The sequence below is a fragment of the Lithobates pipiens genome, unplaced genomic scaffold (assembly GCF_037356315.1).
Source record: "Lithobates pipiens isolate NorthernLeopardFrog02 unplaced genomic scaffold, aLitPip1_a1.2 Scaffold_13, whole genome shotgun sequence".
NCBI lineage: Eukaryota > Metazoa > Chordata > Amphibia > Anura > Ranidae > Lithobates > Lithobates pipiens.
In genome coordinates, this window is record NW_027507718.1 from 14,022,789 (window position 1) to 14,038,740 (window position 15,952).

Here is a 15,952-nt window from a genome sequence, read left to right on the forward strand (position 1 = left end):
CCAATCACAGTCCATTTGAACCATGTGATTAGCTGTGGCCAATCATAACAACATCACTGAATGAATCAGTTTCATAAAAAGAAAAAAGGTTGCTTATACCATTGAAATTCACTGGTATAAGCAATCATAATGTTTAAAAAAAAAAATCCTGATTACTTCCTCGGAGTAGTACTGTGTTACTGTGGTAACTGTATTGCTCTGGTCACAGTGTGTTAAAAAAAATCCTAAGGGCCAGTTTACACCACACGTAGTTCTATATGCTTTTTTTTTCTGCACGAACAATGCATGCACCGTGTTTTCCATGTATTCCAATGGCTATAGTTTACACCAATGCAGTCAGTTTCCGCACCAGAAACTGACTGTAACTGACTTCATTGGTGTGAACTAGAGCCATTGAAATACATAGAAAACACTGTGCATGCATTTTTAGTGCAGAAAAAAAAAAAGCACACGGAACTGCATCTGGTGTGAACTGGCCCTAAAAAAAAGTAATAAAAAAATATTACACTGTTTTTATTGGTTTACATACTGTCACCACTGACCACTGCCACACCAGTTACATGATGACACTGTACTGCACTAGTGTCAGTATGTCGTTTTCCAATAAATTACAACTACAAAAAACTTGCCATGCCTCTGAATTCGTTGGACTGTCTATTTTCCAAAACTGGCGTCATTTTGGGGAATATTTGTACTGTCCTGCCGTTTTTGGGCCTCAAAAATTAGATAGGCAAGCAGTACATCAGGATTGATCAATTTTCAGATATATACCATATTTCGTAGACTACAACTTTTCTAAAGCCTAAATAATATACACTTATTTGGGTTATTTTTACCAAAACAAAAAATGTAGTAGAATACAGTTTAAATTACATTTATGAAGAAAGATGATTTATTTGCAAAATTTTATAACAGCAAGAAGAAAAACTTATTTTTTTTTTCCTTTCAATATTTTTGGTCTTTTTTCATTTATTTAGCAAAATAAAAAACCCGGGCGCAATTTAGAAGAACTGCAGTCTGCTCACATAATTTGTAATAAAAACATTTTGCCATTCTGAAGCTTCCCTCCAACTACTTTGCATATTATTTTATATATACTGTGATTTTATACTTGCCAAATATGCTGCAGAAATCTCCCTCCACTGAGTCTGGCTGTGACCATTTTATCTGTGGGCAGCTGAAGCTGCTGCCTGTTCACTTCCTAGATTTACGCAGACACACAAAGGCACACCTGCAGCTCTCATTGGCCCTCTTATGACTCATACCCCCTTCCTTCCTGGCAAACTCTCACGAGAGAGAGATATGTGCATGATGTCATAAGTCTAGGCTAATGACCAGGCAAGAAACAGGAAGTGGGCTGTATAAGCTATTTACTGGCAGAAAAAAATGTTTTACTATCCAAAGTTAACCACTTGCTGACCACTGCACACTGATATACGTCAGCACAATGGCAAAATGGGCGTACCTGTACGTCCCCTTTAATTGGCGGGGCTAGTGGGTGCATGCCCACCGCATACAGCGTGACTGTGCCCGCGGACTCTATGTCCGCCGGTGTCCCAGCGATCGTGTCACGGAGCCACAGAAAGGGGAGATGCCTATGTAAATGCATTTCCCCGTTCTGCCTAGTGACATGACAGGGATCTACTTCTTGTCATTGGGAGCAGTCATTGCTGTCATGTCAGTGGTAGCCCACCCCCCCACAGTTAAGGCCCGTACACACGGTAGGACTTTTTGACAACAAACATGCAAATTCGCTGTTTTGGAGCAAAATCCGACTGTGTGTACGCTCCATCGGACAAACTTTTTCTGTTTTCATCAGACTTTTGTTGGCTGTGCGAACGGACAAACTTTCTGGCAACAAAAGTCCGATGGAGCAAAGTCCGACCGTGTGTACGCAAAAGCATTGGACTTTTGTACAAGGTACAAACACGCATGCTCACAACCAATGCAAAAGATCAGACTACAATACAGAAGTTGACCAAAGGTGGAGCTGGAGTCATTGAACGTCCTCTTTTGAAGTGGCATCAGTACGTTGTGACGTCACTACGTTCGTGTTTGTTGTCAAAAAGTCCGACCGTGTGTATGCAATACAAACTTGTGGACCACGCCCTTTGTACAAAAGTCCACGGAAAAGTTTGTACAAAGTCCGACCGTGTGTATGAGGTTTTAGAATCACTCCCTAGGACACACTTAACCCCTTAATCACCCCTAGTGTTTAACCCCTTCCATGCCAGTGTAATTTACACAGTAATCAGTGCATTTTTATAACACTGATCACTGTATAAATGACAATGGTCCCAAAATATTGTCAAAAGTGTCTGATCTGTCTGCCATAATGTCGCAGTCATGATATAAATCACAAAATCGCCGCCCATTACTACTAAAAAAAATTTTTTAAAAATGCCATAAACCTATCCCCTATTTTGTAGACGCTATAACTTTTGCGCAAACCAATCAATATACACTTATTGCAATTTGTTTAACAAAAATATGTAGAAGAATACATATTGGTCTAAACTGAGGAAAATAACATTTTTATATAAATTTTTGTTGGATATCTATTATAGAAAAAAGTAAAAAATATATTTTTTTTTCTTTGAAATTGTTGCTTTTTTTTTTTAATAGGGCAAAAAATAAAAACTGCAGAGGTGATCAAATACCACCAAAAGAAAGCTCTACTTGTCTGAAAAAAAAAGATTAAAATGCCATATGTGTACAGCATACCTGCAACTGTCCCTGATTTGGAGGGAATGTTCCTGATTTGGAGGGACTGTTCCTGATTTGGAGGGACTGTTCCTGATTTGGAGGGACTGTTCCTGATTTGGAGGGACTTTTTTCCTGATTTGGAACAATGCCCCTCTGTCCCTCATTTTGGTCTGAAATATATAGATGTATATAAAATGTACTTTTTATCTGTTAAAAAGTGTTTCTCAGTGCTAAACATTTCATCTGATTTCTAAATTGCTTGTAAATTCCAAAAGCCAATATAAAGGAATAGCAGTGGTAAAAAAAGGCCTTGTGGGTTTAACCAATCTTGTTTTTTTATACAATTCTCCTTTAAGGGGTGTGGCAAGGGGTGTGTCCTATGCCTGCATACTTTTGCTGATAGGAGTCCCTCATTCCCATCTCAAAAAGTTGGGAGGTGCTGTATGACAATCGTCATTCAAAGTGTGACAATGCTGAAATTTGGCTGGGGCAGGAAGGGGGTGAAAGTGGGCAGTATTGAAGTGGTAAAACTAGGGACATTGCCTTCACACAAGGAACAGTTGAAAGCTTTGTAAACCAGGTCAGTATTGCAATGTATGAAAACTGGAACAGAGTCTGGAGCAGCTATGTATGGCAACTAATCAGCTTTGAAAATAAAAGATAACAGGTGATTGGTCGCCAAGCTCAGCTCCTGCTCACTGTGCAATTACCATTGCAGCTTTTTTCCAACCAACAAAATGGCCGCTGCATTTAAGCGGCGACATACTGTTCGACCAATTCCCCACCTCCAGCGCATACTCGGTGCTTCTGGAATGCTGAGCTCTGTTCTAGCAGTTTCTATGACACTACAAACGTCATCAAATCGCGACCGCAGTCTTTTTTTTTTTTGTGTCTACCTTTACGAGAAGAAAGTGCTGGCTTAACCGGAGAAATTTCTAGTGAGTATACAGGTTTAGGCCTTCTCAACTGTGGTCAAGCTAACAAAAAAAAGGAAAACGACGAGAGCCCACCGTGAGCGAAAGCCGGTCACCACAGGCTGTCCCAGAGTGCTGTGCGGTGACGTAGTGGTGACGCTGTGCTATGAGGAAGAGCTGTTAGTGCGGCCTGAGCTGCGCCAGCACCGCCCGAGAACCGAAGAGCGCCTGACACATGGTGTACCCAGAGCCGGCTCTATAAGAGACATCCCTCAGGACCTGTTCCTTTCACTTCTCCCCGCCATACTAAGCGGCTGCTCCATCCTCTCCGCCTTTACACAGCCATGTCCGACCCCCCCGCACCATCCTCTTCCGACTCTCCTCCGACTATTAAAGTCACAGTGAAGACCCCCAAGGAGAAAGAGGAGTTCGCTGTGCCGGAGAACAGCAGCGTCAGAGAGGTGAGACTGAGCATCACCCAGACGTTCCCACCTTTCCCAGGACAAGGAGCCTTTTATGTTATCACATGTATAAACCAGGGCTTGTTGTTCCATTGCAATACAGAGTGAATAAATCCCCCCCCAGCAGTTTGGGAGATTTCCCTCCACTTCCTTCTCTATAGACACAACAGGAAGTGAAAGGAAACCATCCTTGTCACCACAACAAAAGTCCCTTGTCTGAAGGTTTCCCCTCTATTCCTGGTGTGACAGCTCCCAATTTTGTGCATTTTTCTTTCCCACCCCCCCACATACATGATCACCAGTAGGGAAGAGCGCCGGCGTGTTCGCATTGTCCACGTGCAGAGCCCGCCAGGAAGTCGGCGCAGTGCTGCACTAATCACAGGCAGTGAGACATTGGCTGATTTCTGCAGCCGCACATCAGGGCAATGTCTCACTGCCTGTGATTAGTGCAGCGCTGACTTCCTGGCGGGCTCTGCACGTGGACCATAAGGATGCGCCGGAGCTCATCCTCAATCACCAGAACAGAGGATTAAAAGCCAGCTTTCTCTGTCCAAACCTAACAAAGTTTTGGCAATACATACACTTTTACCAAAAGTATTGGGATGCCTGCCTTTACACTCACACAAGATTTGTATGATGCCAACAGTCTGCACAGCGCTTTCCATCATGAGGACAGACTTTACAATAAAATTGCATCCCAGTCTTAGTCTGTAGGGTTCAGTATAAGGATTAGCTCCGGCGTGTTTGAACAGCCCACGTGCAGAGCCTGCCAGGAAGTCAGCGCTGCACTAATCACAGGCATTAGTCAGACATTGTCCCGATTAACGGCTGCAGAGATTGAGAAATGTATCCCTGCCTGTGATTAGCGCAGCACAGTGCTGACTTCCTGGTGGGCTCTGCACGTGGGGTGTGCGAACACGCCGGAGCTCATCCTTAGTTCAGTATAGTGTTGGCTAAGGATGAGCTCCAGCATGTTTGCACAGCCCACGTGATAAGCTCGCCAGGAAGTCGGCACTGCGCTAATCACAGGCAGTGAGACATTTCCTGATCTCTGCAGCCGCGCATCGGGACAATGTCTCACTGCCTGGGATTAGCGCAGCGCCGACTTCCTGGCGGGCTTTGCACATGGGGTGTGCAAACACGTCGGAGCTCATCCTTAGAGTTGGCCCACCCTTTGCAGCTATAACAGCTTCAACTCATCTGGGAAGGCCGTCCACAAGGTTCAGGAGTGTGTCTATGGGAATGTTTGACCATTCTTCTAGAAGTGCATTTGTGAGGTCTTGCACTGATGTTAGGTGAGAAGGTCTGGCTCGCAGTCTGTGCTCTGATTCATCTCAAAGGTGTTCTATCGGGTTGAGGTCAGGACTCTGTGCAGACCAGTCAAGTTTCTCCACCCCAAGCTCACTCATCCATGTCTTTTGTGCACTGGTCCAAATCATTTGGTGAAGGAGGATTATGGTGCAAGGTTGTTTTTCAGGGGTTGGGCATGGCCCCTTAGTTCCAGTGAAGGGAACACTTAAGGCGTCAGCATACCGAGACATTGTGTACAATTTAATGCTCCCAACTTTGCTGGAACAGATTGGCGGTGGCCCTTTCCTGTTCCAACATGACTGAGCACCAGTGCACAAAGCAAGGTCCATAAAGACAAGGATGAGCTGTTCCCACAAAGTTGGGAGCAAGAAATAGTCCTAAAAGCCTTGGTATGCTGACGCCTTAAGAGTTCCCTTCACTGGAACTAAGGGGCCAAGCCCAACCCCTGAAATACAACCCTGCACCATAACCCCTGACCTCAACCCGATAGAATACCTTTTGAGATGAAATAGAGCACAGACTGCGAGCCAGGCCTTCCCATCCAACATAAGTGCCTGGCCTCACAAATGTGCTTCTGGAAAAATGGACAATCTTCACAGAAGAGCTGAAGCTGTTATAACTGCAAAGGGTGGGTTAACTCATTATTAAACCCTATGAACTAAGACTGGTACTCTAGTGTATGTTATTTATGGCCTCGAACACACAGGTGTCTGGGGCCATATGGTTCAAAATTGGGGCATATTTCCCCACCTAGGAGCCAACATTAAATACAAATTTTTAATTTAGTTCTACTTTAAAGTGGTATAAACCTTTCCATTTATCCACTGAAGTGAGTGGCTTCAGGTGATACACAGAGATATAACAAATCCTCCTGCAGTCTTCTCTACAGCTGGTCAAAGTGCAGAATTTTTAAAGCTTGTCTGAGCCCTCATAAAAATGGGGTGACGAGCTGAAATTACACTCTACAGTGCTCAGTTAAGAAAGCCCTGAGAGCTGATTGGAGGGAAGAGACACAGTGACAGAGCTGAAGCTGTCAATCGGTTGGACATCCCTCTCCTGTCACTTTTTTTCTATTGATGTCAGGAAAACTTGTCTGAGGTTATTCATGCTGATAGCAGAGGAACAAGACCACACATAAATCTCACTTGGGTGAGATTTACTAAAACTGGAGCATTCAGAATCTAGCGCATGGTTGCCAATCAGCTTCTAACGTCAGCTTGTTCAATTAAAGGGTTATTAAATCCACAAGAGTAAAATCGGTCTGTATATGCAGTAAAGCCATGTTTCTCAACGCCAGTCCTCCAAGTACCCCCAACAGGTCATGTTTTCAGGCTTTTCATTGTTTTACAGGTGATTTGATCAATTCCATTGCCTTGGTAATTACCACAGCCATTTCATCTGAGGGAAATCCCAAATCAGGACCTGTTGGGTACTTGAGGACTGAAGTTGAGAAACATTGCAGTAAAACATGCTTGTTATACTCCCTGTGGAACCTAAGAGGTTAATCCTCTGCATTGTGTAAAGAGGCTGATTAATCCTGTCTACTGTGATCTTCACCTTCTTCCAGTGTCTCCAACTCTTCTCCGAATATTATAAATGGAAGGAGTTGGGTTGCACTTCCTCAGTTTGGTGTTTATTGCTAGAGTTGTTTTGTTTCTATTTATTTTTTGTTCTTGGCATGTGATCAGCACAGGGCCAATCGGCATTGTCCAGACAATGGGTCCTGAAGTTTTATAGGCCAGTGAGAGCAGAATTAAAACTCCCCCTACCACACAGGGATAGAAGTTGCAAGACTGTTTATATTTACTAGAATAATTGCATTTCCAAGTTCTGTGTACTGGGGGAGACCAGATATAGTGAATGCAGGGTCCTGGGTTTAGTAACACTTTAACTACTTGCCTACTGGGTACTTATACCCACTTCCTGCCCAGTTCAGTTTTCAGCGCAATCGCACTTCGAATGACAATGTACTCATTCAGCACTGTACTCATATGAAATTTTTATGCTTTTTTTTAAATTTATTTTTTTGAGACAGGTTTTTTCTTTTGGTGGTGCTGATGCTTGGTGCTCTGATTATCTGTGTACATATCCCCTATCAGGATTGCAGGTTACTGGCTCTCTTCTCACACCATGAGGAAAGGAGAGTCGATAACTGGCAACTAGTATTACATTGTGATCAGCTGATCACATGTTAAAGGGCCACAGTGATTGTCCCTTTACCATGATCTGTGATCAGCCCTGTCCAGAGAGCGTCCCTGTAGCAGTCTTTTTGCTATGGCATGGTTAGGAAGTGGTTACGCTTTGACAATAAAACCTGGCAGCTGATTGGTTGTTATGCAGGGGAAACTGTTAAATCCAATGGTTTTATTAGGCATTTCTCTCACTTTAAAGCCAATATATGTTATTAAAAATAATCCCCCTTACCTATCCTGCCTAACCTGTATTAAAAAAAATCAAAAAAAATCTGTATACTTATTTTTAATCCATTTTGGTCATGTTTTCCTCTTGGCTTCTCTGTCAGTGAGCGGCAGCTGCAGCAGGGAGGAGGGATCTCTGACAAGAGCTAGGTTATGGGCGACATCGCTACTCCCAGGATACAGAGCCGCTGTCGAGCACTCCCTTACATAGAGCTGCCGGATCATGTGACCAGAGGGGTTTGGAAATGGATAAGTGTACAGAATTTTATTTATTTTTTTCTCTACGGAATGGGTAGAAGGAAGGAGGGGGGAATGTTTTTAAGAAGAACTATAGTTAGGGTTTTATTCCACTTTAGGTTTGAAAAAAAGAACTCTTGACAGCTTCCTCCTGATTTTACTTCATCTGCCAATGGGGACGTAGTAATGTCCAGGCAATACGAATGGATCTAGATGGTCTGTTTTCTGGTTGCTGGTAGGTTTGGCTTAAAATATTAAAGTGGTTGTGAAAGCCCCTTATTACCTGATCCCCCCCTCTCAAACCAGCGATGTCCACAAGAGCCTTGCCTCTCTCAGGACTCGCACTCCTGGTTGGCTTTTGGCATCGGCAGGCGTAATTGGCTCACTAGCTGTAATTGAGCCAATCAGGAGGGGGGGCAGGGCCAAACCACAGCGCTGTCTGGGAATGGACACACAGCTGCGGGTCGAGAGCGCGACTGCTTGGGTGCCCCCTGTGGGAAGACGTGGTGTGGGACCCAAAAAGAGGATGATCGGGGCTGATCTGTGCAAAACCACTGCACAGAGCAGGTAAGTATGACATGTTTGTTTAACCACTTGCTTTAGTATCACTTTTAACCCAAATTTAACAGAAATTTTATAAAAAATGCAGCTCACCAATTCCTTGATGTGGTGCCTGTGTTTTATAGTCATTTGTTTATTTTTTTTTTCACCGGGTGATCCAGACTATAAATCTGTTTTTTCAAGAGACCAAGTTGCCCAACAAAAGTAGCAGTTGGAGGGTTGGGTCAAACCATTGAACACTGACAGGGGTGCTTACAATGATCAGCTTTTATTAATTTATGTAAATCCTTTATTGCAAAAAGGGAAAAAAAAGTTTGGTGTAACTGCTTAAAGTGTTATCTGGAGTTCAGCTGCAATTTGTTAGTCAAATCCATCTAAATGTGCTAATGCATCTGACGGTACCCAGAGTGACAATGCTGCTGTCTAAAGGTGTTTCTGTTCTTCCATTCAGAGGGAGACGCCCTTGTACAGAAAGTGTATTACCGGCTGGATCGGCAAGTGAAATTAACCACTAAGTGCAAATCGCCATCATTGTACATCAGTACTTTGACGCTAAATACCATTGTTATGGCAGCAGCTAGTTGCTATAACCCCAGTATATTCAACAATGGCGAGCTGTTGGCTTTCAGATAAAAGTGGTCTCTGAGGCAGATTCGCAAAGTTTTGCAAAAAAAAGACATTTCATATAATTTATTTATTTTTTATTGCATTTTTGTGTAAATGTTAGCGCTGAGGTCTTTTTGACCCCAGATCTCACATTTAAGAGGTCCTGTCATGCTTTTTTGTATTACAAGGGATGTTTACATTCCTAGGAATAAAAGTGACCCAAAAATTGTTTTTTAAAAGGACAGTGTAAAAAAACAAAAAATAAATACATTTTTATATATATATATATATATATAAATTTTTTTTACACTTTCCTTTTAACCACTTTCAGACCGGACCATTTTGCTGGTAAATGACCAGAGGTCTTTTTACACTTTGGCACTGCGCTGCTTTAACTGGTAATTGCGCGGTCATGCAATGTTGTACCCAAACGAAATTTGCGTCCTTTTCTTCCCACAAATAGAGCTTTCTTTTAAAGGTATTTGACTGACTCTGCGATTTTTATTTTTTGCGATATAAACGTAAAAAGACCGCAAATTTTGAAAAAAAAAATGATATTTTCTAATTTTTGTTATTGGAAAAATCCAATAAACTCAATTTTAGTCATACATTTAGGCCAAAATGTATTCAGCCACATGTCTTTGGTAAAAAAAAAGTCAATAACTGTATATTTATTGGTTTGCGCAAAAGTTGTCACATCTACAAACTAAGGTACGTTTTCTGGATTTTACGCAGCTTTTAGTTTACGACTGCCTATCTCATTTCTTGAGGTGCTAAAATGGCAGGGCAGTACAAACCCCCCCAAATGACCCCATTTTGGAAAGTAGACACCCTAAGGAAATTGATAAGTGGCATGTTGAGCCCATTGAATATTTTATTTTTTTGCCTCAAGCAATTGAATAATGACAAAAAAAAAATATATATTTTTTTTTTACACAAAGTTGTCACTAATTGATATATTGCTAACACATGCTATGGGCATATGTGAAATGACACCCCAAAATAAATTCTGCTGCTTCTCCTGAGTACGGGGATACCACATATGTGGGACTTTTTGGGAGCCTAGCCGCGTACGGGGCCCCGAAAACCAAGCACCGCCTTCAGGCTTTCTAAGGGCGTTACAGTTTTGAAGGCCATAAAATGCCAAGATGGCACAAACCCCCCCCCCCCCCCCAAATGACCCCATTTTGGAAAGTAGACACCCCTAAATTTAGGGGTACACTAGTGAGACTAGGTAATAAATGGCGGGTGCCCTGAAACTATAAAAAAATAACTAACCAACAAGCGTCACCTGTAACAGTTATATGGTGATCACTGGTGAAAGGGTTAACTAGGGGGCAATCAGGGGGCTTTATGCGGTAGTATATGGGGGTCCCTGGCGCTATAAAAAGCTGCGGCGAACCTAAATACCTACCTGCCTAACTAGCGTCACCTGTGACACTAATACAGCGATCAGAAAAACGATCGCTTATTAGGCTGGGTTCACACTGGAGCGATGCGGGAACGCCACGAATCCGCGGCGGGTTCCCGCATCGCATGCCTCCCGGCGGCAGTTCACACTGCCCTATGCGAACTGCTGGGAGTGTCAGTGAAATGTTAATGACACCCCCAGATCAGTTCGCATATCGCAGTGCGATCTGCAAACTCGGATCGCATGGTGTGAACACCCATGCGATCCGATTCTTCTGCGGACCAAAAAAAGGGTCCCGTGCAAATTTGCGGCGGGTGCGGCGAACGGCTGAACTCGAATCGCAGAGATCGGATGTGATTTGCACTGCAGTGCGGTGCGAATCACATCTGTTCTCATAAACCGCTGCAATGTGAACCCAGCCTTAGTGACACTGGCGACGGGGGGTGATCACGGGGTTAAACCTTTATTGGGGGGGTTAGGGGGGTACATTAGAACTAAAGGGGGCTAACCCTAACTGCCCTAACAGTTATTACAGTCACAAATGACACCAATGCAAAAAAAAAATGCATTGGTGTGACTGGGGGGGCAGGGGTAATTGGGGGGGTGATCGGGGGGTAAAGGGGGGGGTGTGAGTGTGCCTGGCATGTTCTACTGTGAAGTGTCGTGTTGGTGCAACTCACCGATCCTCTCTCCTCAGTGTCGGAACGAAAAATACCGACACGGAGGAGAGATTACATCACTTCCTCTCCTGTGTTTACATTACAGGAGAGGAAGTGATGTCACGAAGGATTTCCATTCGTCGGGAGCGATCGCTAGGGGGTGGCCATGAATGAATGGCCGCCCCCTCATCCCGGATCGCTCCCGAACGAATACCGACCGCCGCAGGCACCGGGGGGGGGGCCCGATCGGGCCCCCCACCCGCGGGAAGGCAGGGACGTACAGGTACGCCCATATGCCTGCCCGTGCCATTCTGTCGACGTACATCGTCGTGCGGCGGTCGGCAAGTGGTTAAAAAACAATTTTTGTTGTTAGGTGTGGGTAGGATAGGCTTTTCAGGGATCACCTAAAAGCTAATAAAGTAGGAGATGGGCAGATTGGGGTAGGGCATTCCATAGGATTGGAGAGGCTTTGGAAAAGTCCTGGAGGTGAGGATGGGAGGGGGTGATGCAGGAGGTCTTGAGAGGAATGAGTAGGTTGGTATTTAGATTAAGCTAGTGATGTAGCTGGGGGCGAAATTGTGGATGGCTTTGTACGTAGTTAGTATTTTGAATTTAATTCTTTGGCCGAGTGGAAGCCAGTGGAGGGATTGACAGAGAGGAGTAGCAGACACAGAGCGATTGGTAAGGTGGATGAGTCTGGCAGCAGCATTCATGATGGATTGAAGAGGTGATAGACTACGTAGAGGTAAGCCAATGAGAAGGGAGTTGCAGTAGTCGAGGCGAGAGATGACCAGCAAGTGAATTAAGAGCTTTGTTGTGTCATTGGTTAGAAAGGGGCGTATTTTGGAGATGTTGCAGAGGTTGAGGCAGCAGGATTTGCACAGTGATTGGATGTGTTGCTTGAAGGAGAGGTCAGAGTCCAGGACTACACCTAGAACCTTGGCATGTGGGGATGGGCTTATGGTTGTGCCATCAATTTTGACAGTGAGATCAGGGGAAGGAGCATATGGGGGAATACCACAGAGCTTAATCGCTTAAGGACCGAGCCTCTTTCTGAGATTTGGTGTTAAGTTTAAAAAAAAAAAAAAAAAAAAAATATAGTGGTGTTCATTGCAATACTTTGTCACGCTGTATTTGCGCAGCAGTCTAACGAGTGCACTTTGTATTTAAAAAACAAAGTTAGCCCAAATTTTTTAATTTTTATTGTGAAAGATGTTATGCCAAGTAAATTGATACCCAACATGCCGCGCTTCAAAATTGCGCCCGCTCGTGGAATGGCGACAAACTTTTACCCTTAATCTCCATAGGCGATGTTTACAAAATTCTACAGGTTGCATGTTTTAAGTTGCAGAGGAGGTCTAGGTCTAGAATTATTGCTCTAGCGATGCCTCACATGTGTGATTTGAACACTGTTTTCATATGTGGGCGCTACTTGCATATGCTTTTGCTTCTGGGTGCAAGCTCGACGGGGCGCAATAAACTTTTTTTTTTTTTTTAACTTTTATTTTTACACTGTTCTTATAAAAAAAAAAGGACCCCATTACCTCCACCACTGCCAGTGGCTCTGGTAAGTGGCGGAGAGCACTGGCGCCCTCTCCCACCATCGATTTTAAAAGTGATTTTTGCGGCGAATCCGCCACAGAGACCACTTTTATCTGAAACCGGACCACTCACTGAAGGAGAGGCTACCAGGGTTGTGGCAGCTAGCTGCTGCAATAACAATGATATTCCTTGTTAAAGTGCCGACTTATATTGTTGTGAGCTGGTCTGGAAGTGGTTAAAGTGATTGTAAAAGTTTATTTAACAAAACCTGCCCTGTAAAATGGTTTTGCACAGAGCAGCCCAGATCTTCCACTTCTCGGTTCCCTCTTCGGTGCTCCTGTCCCCTCCCTCCCTGTTGAGTGCCCCCACAGCAAGCAGCTTGCTATGGGGGCACCTGAGCAGAGCCACTTCTCCCTCTGTCCATTCAGATATGGAGCCGAGGCCCAGTCCCGCCCCCATTCTCTCCTTATTGGCTGACTGACTTTGAGATGGCAGCGCTGTCCCAAGGGGGGCTGCTGCACACAAGACTTTTTATCCTCATGCATTAAGATAAACCTTCTGCCTTTTACAATCACTTTAAAGTAGTTCTACGGGTAATTTATTAGAAGAAGAGAAAAAAGTTCTACTTTCCTTCTCTGTGCAATGGTATTGCACAGAGTGGCTCCTTAACGTCTCTTCTGGAGTCGCCCCCCCCCCCCCCCCCCACTGGTGCTCTCCACCCCTTCTCTCCTGAGTGTGCCCCCATTGTAAGCCATGTGCTAAGAGGGCACATGTACAGGCGCGCTCCTGATACACATACAACGCAACTTGGCCATGCCCACTGCTCCATCCTCAAGGGTTTGACTGACAGCCGCAGGAGCCAATGGCTCCTCCTGCTTTCATTGTTTCTTGTCACAATTCAAAGCAGCACTGCTGCAGACGGTCACAGCACTGGATTGAGAGATGGCTCAGGTAAGTGGGGGTGGGGAGTAGTGGGACAATTTTTACCTTAATGCAGGGAATGTATTGCAGTAAAAGGGAAAAAAAAAAAAAACTCAAAACCACCTACCCTGGTGCCATCTGCTAGATTCATAGCAGGTGTCATGGTGGAATCAGACTGCATAGTGTAGCTTTGCTGACCAGTTGAAGTCTGCTGTAATAGTCCTGGGAAGATCCAGGTCCACCTACTGCTCCATCCTCCACCTGTTTGCGCTCCCTCCCTAGTGTCTGTGGATAATGGCACCAGGGTATACTCGCAAACCCACCATATTGCTATCCATTCAGGGGGACCTGCAGCATAGCAGGCTGCATTCTTTCCTGGCATACACATAATGGCTTACATGCCTCAGCAGACATGCACCCCTCCTGGAAGTAATCAGGGACTTAGGCAGCCGAAACTTCAGCTTTACTGATGATGCTGGGAAAATAAAGTGATTGACTTGGCTTTAATGAAGCAAAAGCTAACACTGATCATGGTCCATGGAAAAAAAAAAAAAGTATAGTGTTCTATGGGACAAAAGACCACTGTTTGAAAAGGTGTGAACCCCTTGGCTTTCTTGCCTGCAGGTGCCAAACACTCAGGATCGACATTGGCTCAGTGCCAAGATGGGCTCCCGGACAGGCGTGGTCTTGCTCCTTTATTCTTTTCTGACGCTTCCTTTCTTTTTTTATAACTTGCTCTTTTTTATCTCTTTACTCTTTAGGTGCAGTATAGGCCCTCTAGTTGGACCTTTTTGTCTCGACTTTAGGGTCAACGTCTAGGTTTTGAATGTGAAAATATATCTTACAGGACATGTTGCTGATACAAGTACTGCATATGAAGTATATTCTTTTTTTTTTTTTTTTTGTTTTTTTGAGTAGGATAAATAAGTCTAGTGTTGGATGACATAGTGGTCACTATGTATGCTATAATTCCATTAATAAATCTATAGCCTGCCTGGGTAGATGGGTTTAGTCCTGCTTGACCCCCTCTGCCAAATGTTCAATGTTGGACTGATGTAAGGCCCATTGGTTGCTTGGCCTCTTTTTGGACTATAAGCGGACATGTTTTGCAATAAGTCTCCTCATAGTTGACCACTTTGGCGCAGTTCCTGGTACCAGTTGATGGGCTTCCGTGGATTTCTGTCTTAAATCTTTGCCCTTAAAACATGCCATTGTTAACAACTTGTTTACTGTTTATGTTGACAGAGCCATTTTGCACCCTTTTATATTACATTGTAAAGTTTTACTGTAATTCTAAAAAATGAATAAAAAGATTGAAACAAACAAAAATCCTTTAGTATGACTAATGCAGTGCTGTCTGAGGGTCCCTTGTGCACATAGATTTCTCCAGATTGTAAAATATTGGATGAGAACCTTCTTCCTTCAGTTAGAACACCTGAAGATGGGTCTTTCAGCATGTGTATATATATATATATATATATATATATATATATATATATATATATATATATATATATATATATATATATATATATATATATATATATATAATATATATATAAAATTATAAAAAAAATTTTTTAAGCAGACACCCTAGAGCAGTGATGGCGAACCTTGGCACCCCAGATGTTTTGGAACTACATTTCCCACGATGCTCAACTACACTGCAGAATGCATGGGCATCATGGGAAATGTAGTTTCAAAACATCTGGGGTGCCAAGGTTCGCCATCACTGCCCTAGAGAATGCAATGGCGGTCATTGCAACTTTTTATCTCGCACAGTATTTTCACTCATTTTCATTCATTTTTCAAAAGCATTTCTTTGGGGGGAAAAAACGTTTCTTGCCCCCAATTTTTTGCATAATGGGAAAGATGAAGTTACGCTGAGTAAATAGATACCTAACATGTTATGTTTCGAAATTGCACATGCTCGTGGAATGGCGCCAAACTTTGGTACTTAAAAATCCCCAAGTTTAATTTTTTTTTTTTTACTACTGGTTACGTGTTTTGAGTTACAGAGGAGGTCTAGGGCTAAAATTATTGCTCTCGCTCTACCGATCGTGGCGATACCTCACATGTGTGCTTTGAACACCGTTTTCATATGTGGGTGGGACTTTCATATACGTTCGCTTCTGTGTGTGAGCACACGGGGACAGGGTCGCTTTAAAAATTATTTTTTTATTTTTTCACTTTTTAAAAATAAATA

At 43.5% G+C, this 15,952-nt stretch overlaps 1 protein-coding gene across 1 annotated transcript in view; it reads left to right on the forward strand.

The window, feature by feature from the left end:
• Positions 1–3,579: 3,579 nt before the first annotated feature.
• The window catches only part of UBQLN1 (ubiquilin 1), a 76,335-nt gene continuing 63,962 nt past the window's right edge, over positions 3,580–15,952 (forward strand). Inside the window, exon 1 of the mRNA XM_077474867.1 lies at positions 3,580–4,081. Coding sequence (XP_077330993.1) covers positions 3,965–4,081 — 117 coding nt within the window. The 5' untranslated portion in view covers positions 3,580–3,964. The remainder of the gene's footprint in view (positions 4,082–15,952) is intronic.